Source organism: Cebidichthys violaceus, unplaced genomic scaffold, assembly GCF_023349555.1.
Source record: "Cebidichthys violaceus isolate CVI_PGR_0920_01 unplaced genomic scaffold, fCebVio1.0.p SCAF_12, whole genome shotgun sequence".
Lineage (NCBI taxonomy): Eukaryota > Metazoa > Chordata > Actinopteri > Perciformes > Stichaeidae > Cebidichthys > Cebidichthys violaceus.
In genome coordinates, this window is record NW_027176285.1 from 759,227 (window position 1) to 781,285 (window position 22,059).

Sequence of the window (22,059 nt, forward strand, 5' to 3'; positions counted from 1 at the left end):
GGGGGAGTGACGTCACTTTCCTAAACCGGGCAACAGCTTTTTGAGTTGAGTCGCGAGCGAGCGAGCGAGAGACGGGCAGGAGTAAGTGAACAACTGTGAATGTATGCGGGCCGGTGTGTCGGGGCGCGCTGTTTTCTACTCCTTCATGCATCCTCCTGCTCGACAACAGCGGCTCGCCCGTTTCTCGCCGGTTCCGTAGCTTCTCTGTTTTTGGCACAAAACCGTTTCTTTGATGTTGTCCAGCCCTCCTGCGACTCATAACTGGGTAAGTGTGTCCAGTGATTTCACGTCATGTAAGTAACATTAGTTTGTTGGTCGTCTTTTTCTTTTTGTTTAAAAGCCTCGCAACTAACTGATGGTAAGTCTCTGTTGAAAGTGAAACGCGTACAGCTCCTGTTACAAAGTGCCCAATCCGATTGTTTGTGCACAATGATGCACGTCGCGCGCATTTGATACTTTTTGTGCTAAACGAGTTGCAGCCTCATACCCATGTTTGTGCATGCATTCACATAACTTCCATTGTTTGAGGCGCAGCATGCAAATATGCGCTAGTAGCTACTTGATAAACTGTGCTGATAAAGTCGACTTAATTAGGTCGAGTAGAAGGTTTAACATTGATTCAGTAGTTAACTCAGTCTAACCGTGAGACAACACATTTGTTTGACGTCTTGACTTGATTGACACGTGATACGTTCGCAGTCCACCACCTCTTCTTAATTGCTGTTTTCAGCTCATTAGCGGGCAGCTGGTATGTTTTACACAACATGAAGGTTTGCACGCGGACGTATGTTAGTCTCGTTGTCTTGAATGCTGCCAGAGGAGCCGAGACGTGGCTGTCCTTGATGCACCCACCTACAACCCAACCGCAGAACACATCAGTGTCTGCCCATCGGAAGAACTCTTTCTAACGTCTGCAACAACATTTATGAATGCATACATTTTTGTTGAATATTATTTCTTCAGGACCTAACAGCCAGTTATCAGAGGCTCAAGTTGCTTGCACGGTTCCCTTTGGTTGAAATACAAGCAGACACAGAGGGACCTGGAAATAATAATAACAATAATGAAGTGAGTGAGTAGACTAATCTTGCCTGGAATGCTATTTTGATATTTTGGGAGTAAATCACTGCCAAATTCATTTCAGGCATGAAAACTTGGAAATGTCTTGAGGCAGTTAAGGCGCAAAAATACAGACATCCCCAAGAGGTTTGTGGTGATTTAAAACATCCTTATAGGAAACAATACAGAGCCGGATATCATTTCCAACAACAGGTTTAAATTAGAATTCCATGTGTTACACAGAGTCCATTCCCAGAACGACCCATTGATTGGAAAGGAATCGTTGAATGTAGAAGTGCTTCAGATTCGTTACAGATCAACTGTAGAGGACTGTGACCATCACACTCACCATGGAAACGTTGTACACATTTGCTTTTGACAGTCAAACGGTTGATTTATTGAGGCTGTAGACGACTGCCACGGTAAATTCCTGCTGCTGCTGCTGCACATTTGCGCCTCATATTGAGTGTGACTTGTATGGATATAGTGTCACATAAATCATGTAGTTTAGTCTTCCAGAAACACAAAAATCACCAAGGTTGAGTTTAAACATCTGTCTTTCTTCTCTCCACAGCCTTGACTGAGTGATTGAGCGTGTGACTGCATGGACCGGACTGAACATGAAGAGCCTCAAAGCAAAGTTCAGAAAAACCGATGTAAGTACTGTAACACTTGTTCGTGTGTGTGTGTGTGTGTGTGTGTGTGTGTGTGTGTGTGTGTGTGTGTGTGTGTGTGTGTGTCTGCAAGGCTGAGTCAGTGTCTGTGTAGTCATGCCTTGAGCAGTTGCGGATGATTTATGGCAGATTTCCTCAACCTTTGGTCAGCAGCACCCTATTTAAGAAAAACAAATGGGCTGGAAAAATATAATAAATAGATTTTAATCCCAATGTCTGTGTAATCCATTTAGAGCTTCCTCCCTGCTCCTGTAAACAGAAGAAGTATGCCTTGCTCAATTTAACACAACACTTGTCAGCTGTGATTGCGGGTGTCATGAGAATTTAGGACCTAAAAACGGGACCTTGAGCTTGAGAAACCGTGATAAATGGTGTCGGCGACGTAACACAGACCTTTATTCAGACACGTTGAGTCACTTTGGAAGGTGATCCACATGTGATGCAATTTTTCCTACAAAGACCACAAATATCCCGAGATCCTTAAAATCTGCATCGCTCCAGATGAGGAGTTGATCCTGCTGACTCTGAATCAGTCTTTAGGGAGGACTTTAGTCTTCAGTGTCGGTTCGGTCATTCGTTCGCTCAGCCTATGATACTCTACACTCACAGGAAGTGAGGCGTCTCCACGGCGTCTGACTCATCTGTTGTCACAGTGACCGTAATGACACAGAGCCAAACGCCAGACAGGAAAAAGCTGGAGGCTTGGGATGAATGGGATGCATTTTATGGGATGAGGGAGTGTCAGAAGTAGAGAAGTTGGCGAATGGAGAGAAGAATGCCAACTGAATGAGATACTTGGTTTATGTGGGCGGCTTCCATGAGATTGGGAGTGTGTGGCAGGGCAGGGTGGTGAGCGCTGGTTAAATGTCATGCTCTGTTGAGAGAGATGCCGTCCAACAGAGGAAGCATTAGGTGGAGTACATCCCTGCTTTTACTCTATTATAGCCATCATATACTGCATAAGGCATAACTAGTGCATGGATGTGTGGAGAGCAATAACTCTGCTTTTGAAGAAATCATCATAGGCACGTTCAAATGTAGATTTAAAACTCTTTTTAAGGAATACAGATGCAAATAAGTGTCTTGATTTAATCTTTAACAGCCTGCCATTTTACATGGATCTACTGCCTAATATTAGTGAGTTATTGCAAATTCAGTCAGCTATGTGGGGGAGTACAATAGTGTCCATTGTTCTAGAAAATGTCGAGTCCAGAATTGGGCAGCAAGGCCGCAGTAGTTCCCCCTCGGTGCGTAACACGGCTCACCTTTACTGGGGTTTAGCAGTCAGAACCAGCGTTGTTCCAGTCAGAGTTGTAAACGGAGAGAGATGCTGTTGGAGTGGAATGCTTGTCGTCACTGAAATAGCCCGTCGTAGGCGGCATGAGAGAAGAAAGGGAAGAGCGGTGGATGTGCACGTTGCTTAGAAACACGACCGAAGCCATTTGCAGTCACGCATGTCTTTGCAGGACTCGCACCCACACACACATTGTCGCACTTTGACGCCTAATTATTTTTCGGTTCGTCTATGAATTTTAATAAATCCCTGTTTTTGTATTTGTGCATTGATACAATACTTTTTGGGGAAAGTAAACATTTGACTGTACCAGTCAAGTGGAGAGCAGGGGCCGCCTTTCAATCGGAGGGTCAGAGGTTAGATCCTCTCCGCTAGTCTCGTGTCAATGTGTCCTTGAGCAAGACACTTAGCCACAGAATCGCTCTCCACCTACGGTAGATAGATACTGAATTGTAAGTCACAGTTTGGATGAAAGCGTCTGCTAAATGACTGTAATGTAATTAAGTAACTTAATAACTCCCGATTATTTCTATTTAAAAGCATCTCTGCCAATTATGTTCTAAGTTTGGACGATTTACTCTTTTCGATTTACTAAGATCATTATTTTTCAATAAAAACCGTTTCATAGATATACTTTTATAATCTCTCAGTGAAGTACACATTCATTTGTGATGCAGAGGAAAGTAAAGCCGTGTCGGTACTGTAGTGCACACATAATGATTAAATGAATGGTCATGATTAAGATATGCCGAACAGGCCAGCATGTTTGTCCTCTGAGCCAATAGTTATTCCACTGCTTTTTATAGAAACCTGAACAACCATAACAGAACGCAAAAATGTCTGTGGTTCTATTTCAGGCTGTGTGTTTCAGTGACCGATTTCTCAGGAATGTTCCCCCCAAAAAACCCAAAACAGGCCCGTTTCTTTTTTTTAACAACAAAATAACAGAAACTTAATACCTTCATAAATAGCTTCACTATGAGGTAAAGACATTTCCACATAGTGTGTAATGGAGTCTCTGCTTGAGTGTCAACTCGTTACTGAATGCTTCACTCTGGGGATCCACCTCCAGCCCAGTGAAGTGAATGCATCAGGCAGCCACACCTTCACTCAAACACCTTCTGTGCAACATGAGGCCTGAAGAATAGCAGAAGAAGTGCTGTCTCTTTAATATGAGACAGGCGGCAGAAGCACTAACTGTTGAACCGGATTATATGGCCTGATAATAAATACCCATGTGAACTAGCCTACAACCGTACAGCCATGATGCAGACTCAGCAGAATGTGTCGCCAGGTGAAGGCTAAGGAGTGTGAAAACGCTGCCTGCTCTTAAGGTGCGCAAGCGTTTCAAACCTCAATCTTAAACGGCTTCATTGCTGCTCAACAAAGATTAGCTGAGAACTGAATGGGTGATTTTCTCACAGATTATACAGCAATAGTAATAACTTCTTTCTTCTGCACTGGGGTCATCATGGCTGTGTTGTGGTGTGACTTTTTCCTACATTCAATTTGTCAAATTTCTGTACATGTCAGTATCTAAAGTAACACCAGCGAGGGGGGGGGGGGGGGGGGGTGTTTAAGACAAGCAGACGCTGTAATCTGGTTTCTGGGAATGGGGTTGGCGATCAGCCACAGAGAGACTTGCAGACATTTAGCTTCAGCCATGTTTGAACAATCGGCTGTCGGAGATGATTTTGCTATGACCTGCAACAATAATGTATCAGAATGTTTCTCTCTGTCGTGTTCAGACTAGGGCTCATTTATTTAATGTTAGGTTGGAATACAAGAAGACGGAGATTTAGCGTGTTGACTGTGGTTTGGTTGGTAGTGAGTTGTCCAATAATGTTGCCCGTCTAAAGTCAACATTTTGATTTAAATCAAAGAAGTTGATGAGACTACAGATCTGAACGTTCAGTTCTAGCTTTTGGTACTTTTCACTACTTAATGCTACGGACTAAGAACAGAAAGTTATTGCGCTTTGATAAGCAGCCCTAAATAGCACTCCTCTGTACTACTTAACACGGAGTACTGTCAAACGACGGAAAGCCCGTTTTATAATGTAGAACATCACTCCACCAGTGAAAATCAGTTGTGTGTAATTAGTTTGAGAGATCTTAATTAAATGTGGTGAAGTGCGTCGACCCTTTGAGAGCACATTAACACAGCGTCCTGCTGTTTGAGCAGAGCTGCTCTCAATTAGTTCATTTGTTTACTCTTATCTTACTCTCAGCCCCTCACCACCATCCCCCAAGCGCGCGCGTGCGCGCGCGCACACACACACACACACACACACACACACACACACACACACACACAGAGACAGACACACACACACACACACACACACACACACACACACACACACACACACACACAGAGACAGACACAATTTGGGTTTGTGAGTACGTGTGTATTTTATTGTTCACAGGGGTTCTAGAATTAAACCTTCACCCGGCCCATCATACTGTCACACTACTTAAAGCTGCTCCCCCAGCCGTCAGACTAAGCAGGATTACTCAAGACACACACACACACACACACACACACACACACACACACACACACACACACACACACACACACACACACACACACACTTTCACATCCATGTGCATAGACCGGTATCCACAGCATATGCACACACACACACACACACACACACACACACACACACACACACACACACACCCTTCCCTTCACATGCAGTCTCTCTGTGTAATTGAAGTGTGGATTATAGTGTCTCCTCTCACTCCACACAGCTGTTTCATGGCTTCAATTCATCTGAGCGACGCGACACTGGAGACTAAACTGCTCATTTACACATTGTTTTCATTTTTGGCACTTATTAAAATGAATAGAATCTAAATGTAGCGATGTTAAATACTGTAGGAATGAAGTCCTTCTTATAATGGGTTGTTATGAAATGTGTCTGCTGTGATGACTTCAGCAGCACTGTAAAAACATGAAACCATATTTCCCCTCCTTCTTAGCACATTGAGGAACAAACCTTATTTAATCATCTCAGCACTATGTGACATCACATGAATCCTGATTCCTAAGCTTCTGCACTGCTTTGTGTGGCTCATTCAAAGGTATCAGAGCAGTCGCTGTCCTGAGTGCAATATGTCAATCTGGACATAAGCAGAAAATAAATGTCATCTTGCCAAATGTTATTTTTGACTCCTCCTCAGAACATGGATAGTGTTTTGCTGCAGAGTCCGGCCTCTATGGCTGTACTAGTTTAGCTTACAGTATGTAGTGTAGATGATCTACAGCATCAGCCACCGTGGTCAATTTTGATCCCAAGGGTTTCTAAATGAATGTTAAAAAAAACCAATTAAAGTTGTTTAAGTGAATCCCAGGACAGGCTGAGGAGCACGGCTTAGAGTCTGTTTAAACACGGATCCAATTAAAGCAGGAACCGCCCATTGGATGTCTCTATTCCTTATCGTCTGATACATGAACTACAGAAACAGTCAGGAAACCTGCTCGTCAGCAAACACATGAAGCACTGAGCATGGTAGAAGCAGGGGTGTGTGTGTGTGTGTGTGTGTGTGTGTGTGTGTGTGTGTGTGTGTGTGTGTGTGTGTGTGTGTGTGTGTGTGTGTGTGTGTGTGTGTGTGTGTGTGTGTGTGTGTGTGTGTGTGGACTTGTTTGTTTACTGGTGTGGGTGTGAGGACATGATGCAGGGTGCTCTCCTGCTGCTTTATGTTTATGTTAACGGTGATATGTTTGTGAAGATATATTTATCAGCGCAAGTTTAAAGTTCTTAAGGAAAGCTGCGTCTGTGCACCCGGTGCACCACGACTCACAAGACTGTGTGTGTTGACGTGGTTCAGAATCACACGCAGATGAAGTAATGGTGTGAGACATAACTAATCACTGATAAGGCTGACGGCACCAGAGAGAGACAGGAGCAGATGAGGTGGATGAGGGGAGTTCAGCTGAGGGGTTGGAGGGAGGAGTTGTGAAGAATAACAACAAATGAGAGACAAAGATAAAGGAATAATGAGGAACCAGAACCAGATAAATAAGCAAAGTGAGCGGGAGAGAAACCCTATATGAGCGTGAAGGTCAGTCCGGCTCCCCGCCCACCGTCGGGTTGTTTGGTTTGGCCTGCGCCGAACAACTGGAACAATATTCATGCTAGGAGATGGATGGAGGGAGGGTTACACTCAGTTCACCTGGAAAAAAAAACCCATGAGAACTTTCCTTCACGAGAGACCATCGCACTTCTTGATTTGTGGTGTTCCTCCAAGAGCTGCTTCTGCTCGCTTTAGTTCTGTCTGATGATTTAAGTCATGGAAGTTTAAAGCAGAGTAGCCAGACAGACTCTGTCTTCCTGTTTCACAAACGTTTGTCCCTGGAGCTCAAAAGACCGTAACTAATACGTGTCTTTTATCTGACTCCACTTGGACTCGTCGTAGGCTGACGTGTGCATGAACTACCTCTGTCCTGGTTCCTGACTGAAGTCAGGGCTACACTATATTTTTGCTCTACTCCACTGACTTTATGAGCAGACCTCCAGCGTAATGAGGCTGGTTGCTTTCCAAGTCCAGCAGTGTTTATTTATAGGGCAGGAAAGGCTATTTGTGTCAGGAGGAAGTGTTGCATGAGGGCTATTTTCTTTACCGGAGGTCTGCTTGCCCCCATAAATGTCTTATGCCAGACATTCGCATCAATTTGATTCAATGAAAAGAGCTGTGTCCAAATGTGTCCGTACAGAGTGTGGGACAGTGTTCACGTAGTAGGACCTGTTTCTTCGTCGCAGCCTGTAACGCACTAAGCAAATGTACTTTTATCGTCACAACCCAGGTCCTAGAGTCACGGTGGCCTCATGGCATTCCTGTAACCACACCAGTTGTTTGAGAGGGGCAGCAGTAGAAGCAGTCGAATAAGAGGTCGTTAGAAAAGGTCAAAGGGAAATGTCCGCTAATGGGAGCTTTTCAAGCTGTGTCACTGGGTGAGTTGAAGAGGGTCAGAGGGGCCGATGGACGACATGCTGACAGTTTTGTTTTCCTTTCTGTTAAGTCTTGAGAGAGAGAGAGAGAGAGAGAGAGAGAGAGAGAGAGAGAGAGAGAGAGAGAGAGAGAGAGAGAGAGAGAGAGAGAGAGAGAGAGAGAGAGAGAGAGAGAGAGAGAGAGAGAGAGAGAGAGAGAGAGACTTTTAAAACAATAACAAGTATCTTTAGTTTATCAGTTAAAACACACACACACACACACACGGTATCCCAATGCAGTGCTTCTTTGAGTCTTAACTACATTGCATTAAGCATTTACTTAATGGAGGAAAGTCAAAAAAATAACTGAATTACGGACTAAAATTAATCGTATAACATTTCATACATTATATATTATACACATACATTCTCCTTGGCAGTCACTGATGTTGGCACAATTGGTGCAAAGAAGCTCTCTTGGCAGACTGAGTGTTAACAGGGATGCTGTTCACCCTGGCTGTCAGTAGTGTTCCTAGAGGGGAACTCTCCATCTATCTTTAGTAGTCTTTGTTTAAAGATCTTTGAGAGCACACCATCATGTGAAAAATGTCCTATACAGGCTACAGTAGCCGCTACTAGCAGAACGCAGCCGGATCTACTGTTGACTGTTGAGTTGCATTGTTGGTAATAGTGTGCCTGGTTTTGACAAGGAAGAATAGATAAAGAAGTAAAACTATCTCTGTATCTGCTGGTGTTCATACATGGACAATATATCAACTGTACCAACGTTCACCCGTTTGAGCTTAGACTCCTTTAGTGCTGGGTTGAGGTTGAGGTGCTGGTTGCCAAATAAGAAAGAAACACTCTCATGATGTGAATGTACTTCATGACGTGTGGTCCAGGTCGGGCAGGATTGTGAAATACATGGCAGAAACTTTCATCACGAGAGCAACCATCTGGTCTTTGTTTAACCGTTCTGTCTACTAACGCTCTTATTCTGGGTCTCAGTTTCAGTGTCTAGTAAACTGTGTGTGTGTGTGTGTGTGTGTGTGTGTGTGTGTGTGTGTGTGTGTGTGTGTGTGTGTGTGTGTGTGTGTGTGTGTGTGTGTGTGTGTTACAGAGGGCAGTAAGCGGTTTCAGCTGTGGCCTGGGAGAAAGGATGTATTGTTTGAGGATATTTCAGCGTCTGCTTTGTTGCCGATTAGGGGTTTGAAGTTAACAGCCACTGCTGATCAAAGGGCAGAGATATTGTATATGTGTCAATCTGTCCTTCACTGTTTCCTTTCCTTCTTGTTCTGTACATTGTTCGCTCTCCTCTACTTCCTGTCTGTACTGCCCTCAACTGTCCCTCAAACAGAGACTGTTCTTGTCACTTGAACATATGTTATTCTGTCCCGAGTTGTTCTTTTTATCCTAATAATCTTGTGCTGCTTTTTTTGTTTTTCCTTTCCTTATTTCCTCTCCATGCTTACGCGTTGTAGTAAATCAGTCTCTCTGTGTATTCTCTTTAGAAGCACTACTTCCTCACTGGGTCACCTCTGCTTTATTTCCCCTCTGCTTCTCGTATCTTCTTAATTTATATCAAAGTTTACTCTGTCTGTCCCACACTTCAGTCCAGAGCACGATGTCCTGACAATTACTGCCCAGATCCCGGTTGTCACGGTTATTTTTCATCTCCTCAGTACCAGTGATGTTGGTGCCGCCGTCGGATCAAATTACCCTTAAATGACATCACTAGTCCTGGTTTTGCCTTTCAGACCAGGACAGATGCAGTTTATCGTGCCCTTTGCTTATCATGTCCAGCTTAACTTAGTTAAACTGAGTTTGTAGCACTTCATATGTGGACGTGAAGCTGCATTAGAACGACCTGTATGCTCACCGTAGTGAAGGCCAAAGAGACCCATGAAATCAAAGAGGACTGAACACCTTTTTATCTGTAGATCAATACACATCATCTTTTGTCTGTTTTGGAAGGAAATAGGAAAGCTTGACTAAAGTAAACATTGTTTCAGTTAAACTCCACCTGCTGAAGCGGCTGAGCTGTACAAACATACAGAATGTGATGTCGGGTTAACTGTTTCCTCGTCTTAGTTTGTTTTTCCTTCAGAGAACCGAGGAAGTTCAGAGAAGCAGAAAAACACTCTGAGCATGTTTAGGCAGAAAGCATTAGGTTAACAAACACTTCATCTGTTTTCTCTGCAATTAATTCTAAAACTGAAGTAACGACGGATGTTTGAACTTGTGATTCCATCATTGTTTTTCCAAGACTTTTCTAATGGAGAGAAATGAACAGATGTGAGGAGATGAGGGGACAAAAGGACAATGACTCATTACAACAAAGCAGCAAAGCAACACATGGAACATAAACAGTCATAATGATTTATACCAATCCAACGTTTCTGTTTGCCTCTCAGCGTCTCTCCCCATTCATTCATTGCCTTCTCTGTTCCTCAGCTCTCTCGCTGCGTCTTCTCTTGTCCTTGTCCTTGCAGACAGCCTCACGCCTGGACAAACAGGAAACACTTAGTGTTATCAGCGGACTCTTTGTGTGTTTTAATGAGTGTTGGGTTAAAGACCGAGAAACGACACACACACACACACACACACACACACACACACACTAGCGTCCGCACCCTGATCCCACTGTAAACACACTTATCACAGCACAAGAAACAGACGGAGAGGGAGAACCTGAAAGAGAGGAGGGCAGGCGGGGAAACGGAACCGAAAGCAAGGGAGGAAGTGAGATCCTTGTTCACTTCCTGGTGGTACACAGAACAACGGTGGTCTCGCTGGTTTATAATCACAGGATTAGTGACCCGTGACTTATTGCTGGTGCAAACCAATGTGGGCTAAATCCATGCTGTCCAGTGCAAGCCAATGTAGGCTAAGCCAGCAGTAGTCAATACGAGCAGATAATGTCCAAACGGTCATTGAGGGTGACTGTGCTGTACACTGCTTTAGAGGTACAGCGTTTGACCTACTCTCTGCTGTTCTGTGTCCAGATGTAACATCATGAGGGTCAGGACTGTAACTAACTATTGGCAGCATATTCTCACAACTGAGGAGCTGGAACTAGGAAGTATTCTTAAGGACATGAAGATTCTCTAAGAACAGGAAAGTATTCCTGCGATGTGCAGCTTTTCAGTGAAGAAAACTCCTGAACACTCTTTGTTCGATCACTCTTTGTTGGAGCTGATTTTGCTCCCTCTCTACCAGCACATGATTATTTCATCAGCCTCCCTGCGATCACACTGCTTGTGTGTATGGGACCGAACTGGAGCAGTGCATTCCGCTCCACTTAAACCTGTCCATCGCAATGTCCTGCAGTCTAATGCTGTCGATGTCGTGCTGCTCTGTCGTGGCAGCCCTTCACTTTTTTTGTTCAGCCTTTTTAAAATCTCAGAAGCCATTAGGCAGGATCATGTGATGCAGTACATCAGCGTTTCCCTGTCATTGTTTCTATTGGTGCTGGTTGGTAGGAGGTCAGAGACCGTTCCAGTTCCTCATGCAGTTCTTGTTAAAGAAAGCAGGCTGTATACTTGTCAGTTTTTGGATAGAGGTGTTTCTCTTCACAGAACTTGTATTTGAGTGTGACCAGCGGTACTCTTCAGTGTACAAAGAGGAAGTCCTGCTCAATATGAAACAAGTGGACTTGATCATGAACCCAGGAGACGGTTCACTTCTGAGACACACATGTGTGAAACGTGTACTAAAGTAAACAATGCGGTAGAACTGGTTCCTCTGTCGTATAAACCCTTTTGTGAAATAATAAATGTCATGGTGATAATGGCAGCAGCACTACACATGTCTGACTGACTGTAGACTCAGTGGAGGTTCAGATGAGGTGAGAAACCGTTCTTTTCCTGAGGTTAATGCTGTAGTGGAGCTCTTAAAACGTACGGCGCTGCATTTTGACCGTTTCTGTGTGAGATTGAACTTAATGCTGTTCAACAGCTGAGCACTGACCACATCGGGTAGTCGTGAGAAGACAAAGGGCAGTGGGCTGCAGGTTCTTGATGCAAAGCAACTGACAACCAAGCACAGCATGAGCAGATCTTTACTGAAGCGAGTATGCAGAGACCTGGCTGTCTAGTGTTACTGTCCGTGTTTTTAATGATGGCAGAACGCCCTGAACCGAGAGGATCCACAGTACAGACCCCTGAGCTACGTCTATGAAAACGCTGCACTAGCTAATCCCTTTTGTTCTGCTTTGAATCACACCCTAACTTACTAATCACCAGGCTGCTCGTCTTACTGTCCTCTGAGGTTGGACATATTTTTGTGGTTGACCATCTTTCATATTGACTCTGCCCTGTCCCCTCAGGGTCTGTCTGTGAATTAGGGGTTGTTGCATCTTAAGGATAAACACTGGTAGTTGTTTCATGGCATGCTGCATTTAAAAGCCTGTATTTTTCCAGCATACTTCTGTGTTAAAAAATAATACACTTCTATTTAGGCATTGCACACGTATTTAGACTTTTCAATATCATTCTTTGTCATGTGTGACATGCCACTCTGGTTAAGCAACTCTAAAAATCATTTCATACTCGAGTGGAAAACGTATTGACGTCAAATACCAAGGGGGAAGTAATAATTCCTGTGTTTAGAAAACTTCCCAGAGATCAGCATCATCAGTTATTTGTACACAATACAGCCGGACTTGGTAAGGTTACAATACGTTCAAATGTATAACTAATTTTTAAGAAAAGGTACAGAGACTGGTGTGATCAGACGTGACGCCTCACCATCTGAAGATGTGACTCTGCTCTCGTCGTTCCATCTGTCACCTATAGGAGGCGGTTTGTTTTGCTGCTGTTTCCGGATCATAAAGACACTCAATTACAGTAGCGAGTTCCTCCCTTCCTCATGTCCACAAACATGATAAGAAGAGAACTACTTAGTAACTTGTCGAATTACATCAACAAAGAACTCTCCAAGTTCCTTTGACATTTTCTTTGAGGATTTTGTTAAAACTCGGACACATATAAAACATATTTCTTTCTGTTTCCTAGTTATGCCTCAGTCGTGTATTTGCATCTTTCTCCATCTGTAAAGTAGCTATTTTTAGTAGTTGCCTGCTTCAGTGCGCTGCCTGCTGCTTGAACAACACATGACTGGCTGTACGAAAATCACGAGACTCTTCAAACCAGCGTACTGAGAGGAAAATCAGCTCACCTCTGTGAAAATGAGGAATCCTAAACACTGCTCCATGTGGGACATGTCCTCTCTATAGCTTCAGTTATCTCCTGCTGTGTCATGTTCCGCTTCACTTCAGTCACAGCTGCAGAAAGAGACACCTTCTGTGACTTCTCTGTTCACCTCGACTTACACCAGAGCACCTTTACTGAAGGATCTGCTCCGCAACACCAGGTTTTCTCATTAATAGTTTAGCAGAGGCGGAAAGCCACCCAGGTCTGTATTCAGCAACATCAATTCAGTCAGTAGATGACAGTCTAAGCATTTGCTTCACTCCTTAAACATATATAATTTGCTGTGTGAACCAGCTCCTCTGTGCTTTTCCCACTGAAGGTTAGGGTTTTATTTTACAGAAATCTATTGTTTTTTAATGTTTGCAGAGCCTTCAAATGTAAAACTCAACAGAAAGAAATCAGTGCAAAATTGCCAATATAATGAACCCTATTGATGCATGACCACATTAGTGTGTTGTTTTCACACATGCCTGCACGCACACTTTTTGTATTTATTTTATTGAAGAATAAAAGTACAGTATCTGAGTCATCAATGTACTAAACGTAAAGCTGCCCTGAGGAGTTTCCTTGTAAACAAACACAAGTTATTCTTACACTTAGTGTTTCTCACCAACACTTCTGTGTATCCTGTAACCTTAACAAACGTGTCAAATGCATATTTTTTCCTCCATACATTTGTTTTTTATATTCCTGTGTGTGCAGCATATGTTTGCTAGCGTCTTCTTAGTTGCCTTTGTTGGTGCGTTGCTACCCTTGGACATCAGCTGCCGATCAGTTGAATAACGTGTAACCGGCTGACTGTATTTCACATCGCCTGCTGCGTGTGTGTGTGTGTGTGTGTGTGTGTGTGTGTGTGTGTGTGTGTGTGTGTGTGTGTGTGTGTGTGTGTGTGTGTGTGTGTGTGTGTGTGTGTGTGTGTGTGTGTGTGTGTGTGTGTGTGTGTGTGTGTGTGTGTGATACAAACTAAACTGAGACTCACTAGGGAGCACATTGCTCCACAGCGCCGCTTGTGTTCAAAAACCCCACAGGGTGCTTTCTAACAAAACATCAGCAAATGGATGAAAGCTGAGCAAATGCTGTAAGCCAGCAGTTTCTGGGGTATTCTGTTGAGCACGCTGGTAAAGAGTGAAGAGCTGCTGCTAGGTGCATTTCCAGTGTCTTCAGTAAAACAGGAATTATGTAATCGGACTGTTAAAACTCACACATTAACTCAGATCTCAGTGTGTTGCTGACATTCGTACCACCGTTCATTTGTTCCACAGCAAGGTTTTCCCTGATCCTGCATTTATTTTGTAGTAACTCTAAACTGGTACTGGATATTTTTGGAAATACTTGAAGTATCCTCATCACAGACACGGAGAGGCACCTGGTAGATTCATATATCTTTTTCACACGTCTGTGTTTTTTATATCCAATCTGATATTTCCAGTCTGTCAGAGAACTTTCTCGTCTTACACCACCTCCTAAATAGTATCACCTCCTGCTTTTGAAGGGGTGTGTGTGTGTGTGTGTGTGTGTGTGTGTGTGTGTGTGTGTGTGTGTGTGTGTGTGTGTGTGTGTGTGTGTGTGTGTGTGTGTGTGTGTGTGTGTGTGTGTGTGTGTGTGTGTGTGTGTGTGAGATTTTCCAGAGCTCCTTGCCAAAAAAGCAAGACTCTTTCTCTGCCATCAGTCATTTTGTATTTTAAAAACTCCGATCCTTTAGTGTTTTGCATTGACTCTCTGGTCCACAGTGAGGCATCAGTGGCTAAGGCTGCAGAGCTCAGTGGTCATCCTAGCTGTTTCAATGACAGAAGGGATTTTTATAGCCCAGCACTTTTCCACCAGCTGTGCAAAATGTATTGCAGTGATTGCATTTGGGTGTTTGCCACTGAGGCTATTTACACCATGTATCGCTATGTCGGCGTATTGCTCTCTCTGAAAATAGAGCACAGTTTGCCACCACAAGTATTTCAGGAGTCAGAGAGTTCAGCGGGCTTATCAGGCGTAGGTCAGTAGGCTATCGGGTCAAATCTAATACTGTGCAGCATCCTGATATGCACAGATGGTGGCGGGGAGCGCTGACTGACCAACCTCTGCTGCCAACATGTTAGGAGGTGCACAGGTTTTGCTCTGCCCCGTTATATTATTATTATTATTAGTTATAAAATAAATGACTGGTATTACATTCTTTCTTAGAATTAAAACCGTGGATACATACATAACAATGTCTTGATAATAATAATGATGTTTTTTGTCTTTCTTTTAGGTCAATGAGTGGAACAAAAACGACGAGCGGCTGTTGGCTGCGGTGGAGCATGGCGAGGTGGAGAAGGTGGCATCACTTCTTGCCAAGAAAGGTGCCAGCGCAGTGAAGCTGGACGGCGAGGGCAAATCAGCGTAAGCATTGTTACTGTCATCTACAAGAGAATAAAGTGAAATGTGGTACAGATATAGCATCAAGGAAATGAATGACTCTAGTCTGCTGTGGCTTCTGTAGGACACAGACTGTGAGAGCGTGGGGAGAGCAGCTGTGATCAAAGATGAATTAATTTAATTCAGATCCGCTACACAGAAATCAGTGTGGAATGAAATGTCCTCCTCAGCTTACAGCCTGGTTTAGTAATATCTGACTAGTAAATATAATAAGTGCAGGTTTTCAGGTGTAATCTGGGACTTAGCTCACCCTTTAATAACTAATGTGTGATAAGAAACAGTGTGATTGAGGTCAAATGAAAATGGGCGTGTTACATCTTAGGCGAACATGATCTCAAGTCATGATCTCAAGGCTCCAAATCTCAAGTCTTGGGCTTATGTAACTACTCTCCCGCTCCACAGCACTACGTTAAAAATGAATGGCCAATCTAAAAATACAGCGTTTCTTCCTTAGTTCCTGAAAGGTTGAGATCTTCAAACATGAATTCAGCCTCCCTGACAGTCGGTGCTTTTGGGAGTTCACGTCTGCCGAGGACGTGAGGCTCGCTGCCTCACCGGTCAGGACTGTTGATAACACAGTGGCTCAGTGTTAATATTTGACCTCCTTTCTTTTTGTGGAACGCAACACTCGCTGACCTCAATGTGTTGAGTGACTCATGCAGAGCCAGGAACACCGAAACACAAGAACCAATGTGAGGATTCTCACATGCTGACACAAACACACAGGTTGTTGTTTTGTGTCCCATCAGTAGTTCACATCCTTGACCTTTTTCTGTTTGTGTGTGAGACTAGAATGCAGAAACACACACACACACACACACACACACACACACACACACACACACACACACACACACACGCACACACGCACGCACGCGCGCGCTCGCATCCTCACAGCCTTTGTAAATCACCATGAATGTGCTAGTTTGGGATCTCAACGCTCCAATCTTTTCAGGACTCACAAAGGAGGAGTCTACAGTATCTCTATGGTGATACAACCTGACAGAAAGGCATGTGGGTGTAGTTGTGTGTGAGTGTAGTTGTGTGTGTGTGTGTGTGTGTGTGTGTGTGTGAGTGTGTATCAAGTACAACACAAACACCAAAGGGAAAGCTGGGCATGTAATGTTTTTTTTTTCACTCTGCTCGCTGAGCTGGAAAAAGCTTGTATTGATTGCCGACTGCACACAAAAGCACAAACGGACAATAAGGTTTTAAGAATTAGGAGTTGTGATTTTACAGTCTGCTGTATGAGCAGGTAGATGCCACCAAGTTCCCCACGTCAGGAGATGTTTGATGTTGCTCTGAAAGCTAGCAGAAATGTAAAATGTCTGTGGTATTAAACTCTCTGCTGTCCTAAATGGAGTGACTGGTAGTGACTGCGTCTCCTAGTTGTTCTCTGCTTTGGGTTTGTCTCCAGTCTTCATGTGGCAGCGGCGCGAGGACAAACCGACTGCCTGTCTGTCATCCTGTCCCATGGAGCTGACCTGTCAATCACTGATGCTGCAGGTATGGACTGTAGTTGTGTTCAGTGTCGATGGAACATTTCAGGGATTGATTAGAATCTGGATTTCTGCACAATGTTGTGTCCACACACCTTTTAGTGCCACTTCTTGAGGTCGTCTTCTTTTTCATTTTATCCTATTTGTCACTAAAGTCTTTGGCCTAATGAGGTTCTGAACTTTGGTCTTTCTTGATTTCTGGTCAGGCTTCAATCCGTTACACCTGGCTGCCAAGAACAATCACACCGAGTGCTGCAAAAAGCTCATTCAGGTAAGATGGAGGAGATATTGAGTGCCCTGAAAATCATCTATCCATCTATCAAGCCATGCTCATTTTACTTTTTATTACTTGGACAGATTTCATGTTTAGAAAGTCATTCAGGGGAATGTAAGCATTTAATAACGGAGCTTTTCTTTCACAGTCATTCATACTTCATGTGTAACATTGATTTACATGTCTAACAATGTCTGTCTGTTTCCCCTCCAGAGTAAATGTCCTGTTGATGCTGTAGACGGTTCAGGAAAGACGGCTCTGCATCACGCTGGTGAGTGTCTCGGTGGCCCGAGGGTTAATTAAACAGAAGTGCTTTTATTGAAGATTAGTGTGCTTGGACAAAGACGTGGGAAAATGTCTTGTGAGATTAAGTTAAACCTCTGATTTTATTCAGAGGAAATCTGCTACCATATTTGGAAGTACGTGATTAAATGTGATTCCAGCCCAGTTAGTTTAAATTAAAAGTTCCCATAATAATCTTTCATTCAAACCAAACACTGTTAGTGACGGGAACTCACAGACCGCATCCTCTTTTCATGAAGCTCTGAACAGAAACGTTTGAGTCTCTGTTCAGTTTACAGATCGTTGACAACTGTTAAAATACATAATTGCATTGGTTTGTCAATGTTGCCCTTCTAAAGTAGAGGCAATGGCTCACGAGCATCATGTGTTTCAACAGTACAACTACCACAAGCCAATCATGTTTGGTCTTTTGGAAATTAGAGAGGGGAGCAGATGAGATACTCCCTAAACTAAATCCTAGAGCTAGACCTAACTGATCCAGACCACACTGCTATCTCTGAACTCCTTTATCCTTCTTTTGGTGCCATAGACCAGGATTCCTGCACATACAAACACAAACTATATACGTCTCACCCTTGTCTTGTAAAATAAATAAATAACATTAAAATATTTATTTTTATTTCATCTTCAGCTGCCAGTGGAAACATCCAGACTGTCCAACTGCTGTGTGAACTCAGAGGTCCCGTCAACCTGAGAGATGCTGTATGTACTCACTATCACTCCCACTTTCTTTCTTCCTCAGAATTTATTTTCCTGGCCGCGCATTAAGGAGCCATATTAATGCTCCATTCAGTCTCATTCATATCATCTTCTACTGTGTCATTTCCAGAGAGGGATTTGCTCTCGGAAGGTTGATCCCTGTTTGGATTTTTGTAAATATTGACCTGTCTGTTGGTCCTGTGGACGCTTTTTATTTTCTGTCCATCATTTCATCTCCCTGATTGTAGTTTGGTCTTTATGTGCTTATTAATGTGTGTTAAGAGAGCATTGATCTCTCTATGATATGAAGGATCCTCACTAGCTGACGTTTCCTCATGTTTGTCCTCCTCCGCTTAATGATTGATTAATGTACATTGTGTGTGTGTGTGTGTGTGTGTGTGTGTGTGTGTGTGTGTGTGTGTGTGGTAGGGGGTCAGTTTACTGTGGGAACTCGGCTCTCAAGCCGCAGACATGTGGTCTCCATTGCAGTGACGCTCCATGCCTGTGGTTTTTACCCGACTGGTGTGTGATATTGTGTGTGTGTGTGTGTAATAGAAAAAGAAATGGAGAACAGAATGTGTTGCCCATTTATTTCCCTGTTTTATTATCACGCCACAGCTGGCCTGTTGCAGATAAACACGTTGCACAGAGTGATTCTCTCAGCCGACTAGAAGACGCTGTTTATGTCTCATTGAGATCCTCATGCATTTCCTCCTCAAGTTGTATGTTGTGACGTTTAAACATTGTTCATGCTTTGTACTCCTCTAATGGGTTTAAAGCTAAAGTATAGTGTTCATGAAATCCTGCTACAATTAGAGCAACAAGACTTTTTAGCTTTTCTGTGACTTTTACTTGTGGTCTTTAAATATTTCTTCCTAACCCAATCCAAAGCTTGTTAAGCAGCATGCAGCATAGCGTGTACCGTTAGGAAACCCTAACCTGCAGGATGGAAGGATGCTTTTCACTCAAAATGTCTCATCAAACGTATATTTATGTAGACGACAGACCTTGTTCTGGAGCTGAAAGACGGAGCTTTAGTGCAGTTTTTCCGATAACAGGAAGACAAAATGTGATCAATTTACTCTGTGTGTGTGTGTGTGTGTGTGTGTGTGTGTGTGTGTGTGTGTGTGTGTGTGTGTGTGTGTGTGTGTGTGTGTGTGTGTGTGTGTGTGTGTGTGTGTGTGTGTGTGTGTGTGTGTGTGTGTGTCGTGAGCGGCTCTGTTTGCTGTTAGAGGACACAGAGACCGAGAACCACAAAGTCGTCTGGAACATGTTTCTGTTCTGAACAGAACATGCCGTCATGAACACACAGCAAGATGTAGAAAGAAACGGAGGAACATCTGCCAACATAGAATGTTTATAGAAAATCAAGTAAATGTAAACTCTGTTCTGAGACGGTGGTTCCATGCAGTGTAAATACTTCCTCATGTTTTATATTTCTCTGTTTCTTTCAAAGAAAGTTGGCCTCGACACGACTCACACATGTAATCGTTTGGCATCGATGCGTCGGTTTGAGTGGGTCAAAGAATGTTGGAAGACAAAAGGAACAGTTATGTAGCTGATGATATACAAAGTACAGTCGTCACAATACTTGATGTTTGAGGCTGATGCTGACATCGATATTTGGAAGTTTACAAAAACCCATAAAGATATGTCTACCAATAGTATATTTCTATTAAATGTATAAACACAATATAAGCATGTTCATATCTGCCATAAGCTAATATTGGTTGATTTATTATCTGGTTAATATCCATGCAGCTCTACTAAAGAGCGGTGAATAAATATGAAAGAAAGAAGAAGTCTGAATATGAAACCGTCTAAAATGTGACGAGGAATGTCGTGTGAATTCGTAGTCAAAGCTCTACTCCACATGTTAGCTCAGCAGGTCGTGTAGCTCAGCGGACTTGATTTCATCGTTTGTGTTAATAACAGTTTGCTGTAGTCAGATCGTGAATCATATCCTAAAGACTTCTACAAAACAGAATGACCGTCTGCTTGTATATTCTAGGTTGTCTGTAGACATCCACATACCAGGAAGTAGTTTGCTGAGTGATTCATTACTGTCCCCGGCACTGAAACACGGGTTTATTCAGATGGAACTTCTAGCAATGATTCCCAACCTGGGAGTGAGGACCTCGTTCAGCGTTTACACAGGATAGGAAATGATACATATTTCAGACTGTTATTTTTCCCCCCAATCTTTGGTCTTTCATGAACACTATCATCGCTTCAGGCCTCTGTAATTATTGAAATGAATGCGGTCACTTTTTGTTTCAACAGCTCACAGACGTGAGCAACATGAGGAGGGGTCACCAATAGGCCCTGCTTCTATTTACAGGGCTGCATGCTGAACAGGTTCATCGTCTCCCTCAGCCTGCGCCTCATTAGAGCTAGAACAGCCACCGCTCTCTATTCCACTCCTATGTCCTCTTTCATCGGTCAGAGGTGGTATCAACAAAAAAAAGCCCTTTCTAAAGTAGTCCGTCACATGTTGTACTTATGAAATATTAATTCACGTGTCTGTTAAAAACACAAACGTGCTAGTGTGTCTGTGTGCAGTGTCTGTGTCCACATCCAGTGGCATTCACCTCAGAGGCTTGTTTATTGTGAAGGCGTGTGTTGAGCTTTAAACGGGTTCACGTCTGTGTGCCTTCTCTTTGATTGACAGGCCTCTCAAATGATCACACTTAGCCTCGGCTGCAGCGCTACGTCAGCTCCACCGAGTCTTTACCTCGCTGCCCATATTTGGTATCCTGGCTTTAAACTGACAAGATGGCAGCGAGTTGTAAACGTAACTCAAGTGTAGTCAAACATTTGTACACCTGTGTATCTCACGTACATCGACACGGACCCTGGATCTATTAACCCCGCGGTGCAAACCGTATTCCTGTGTTTTTAGATTCCAGAAATCGGTAGAAGCACAGAGTGAGCTGAGCTGAGCAGAGCAGAGCAGAGCAGAGCAGAGCTGCTGAAGTCTTCAGCAGAGCTCAGAGGAACCCACAGCATACTTTCGTTCTCTGTGGTGTGTCGAAGCAGCAGCCTTGTAATATAAAACACAAAGCTCGGCTGACACACTTCACTGTTTCTGCTTTTTTTCCAGTTGGACATGACTTTGGATTTTTTTCCCCCTTCGTTTAAGATATATGAACTGTGGGGATTTCTATTCATACAGTTAAACATGGAGTTGTGATGTCATCTTAGTGCAGACAATGTGGCAGCAGCAGCAGCTCCTTCCAGGCTGCACTCTGCCCTCCACAAGCCCAGCCAATCAAATGCTCCGGTGAGATTTAGGTCACAGGTGGTGAAGGTTAGGTTAAATGTCACGCTCGTCATGCTCGGGGGTTAGGATCTGTCAATCCTGGTGTAAAATATGGGATTATGTTGCATAAAATGCTGCCTCAGTTTCCCAACACAAGGTGATAAACTCTGCTGAGTCAGCCCCTTCAGTTACAACTGTAAAGATATCATTTTTGGGGATTTTTTCCAAAAATCTACGCCTCTCCAGAAAGTGGAACAACTTTCAGTTTATCTGCTGGGAAATTCATTCAGGAGACATCCAGTCCTCTTTCACATGGATCTGAGGTTTATCTCACCCCACAACCACTCGCCATACCTCAATGTCCAGGACCACGACCTGATGTCCCAAGAGACAACGTGTGTGTGTGTGTGTGTGTGTGTGTGTGTGTGTGT

At 43.5% G+C, this 22,059-nt stretch overlaps 1 protein-coding gene across 2 annotated transcripts in view; it reads left to right on the forward strand.

Annotated features, from left to right (window-relative positions):
* The window catches only part of rai14 (retinoic acid induced 14), a 30,517-nt gene continuing 8,458 nt past the window's right edge, over nt 1-22,059 (forward strand). For both annotated transcript variants that reach the window (XM_068705794.1, XM_068705795.1), the window contains exons 1-7: nt 1-265; nt 1,634-1,715; nt 15,425-15,555; nt 17,009-17,097; nt 17,297-17,361; nt 17,578-17,635; nt 18,299-18,369. In XM_068705794.1, coding sequence (XP_068561895.1) covers nt 1,680-1,715; nt 15,425-15,555; nt 17,009-17,097; nt 17,297-17,361; nt 17,578-17,635; nt 18,299-18,369 — 450 coding nt within the window. In that variant the 5' untranslated portion in view covers nt 1-265; nt 1,634-1,679. The remainder of the gene's footprint in view (nt 266-1,633; nt 1,716-15,424; nt 15,556-17,008; nt 17,098-17,296; nt 17,362-17,577; nt 17,636-18,298; nt 18,370-22,059) is intronic.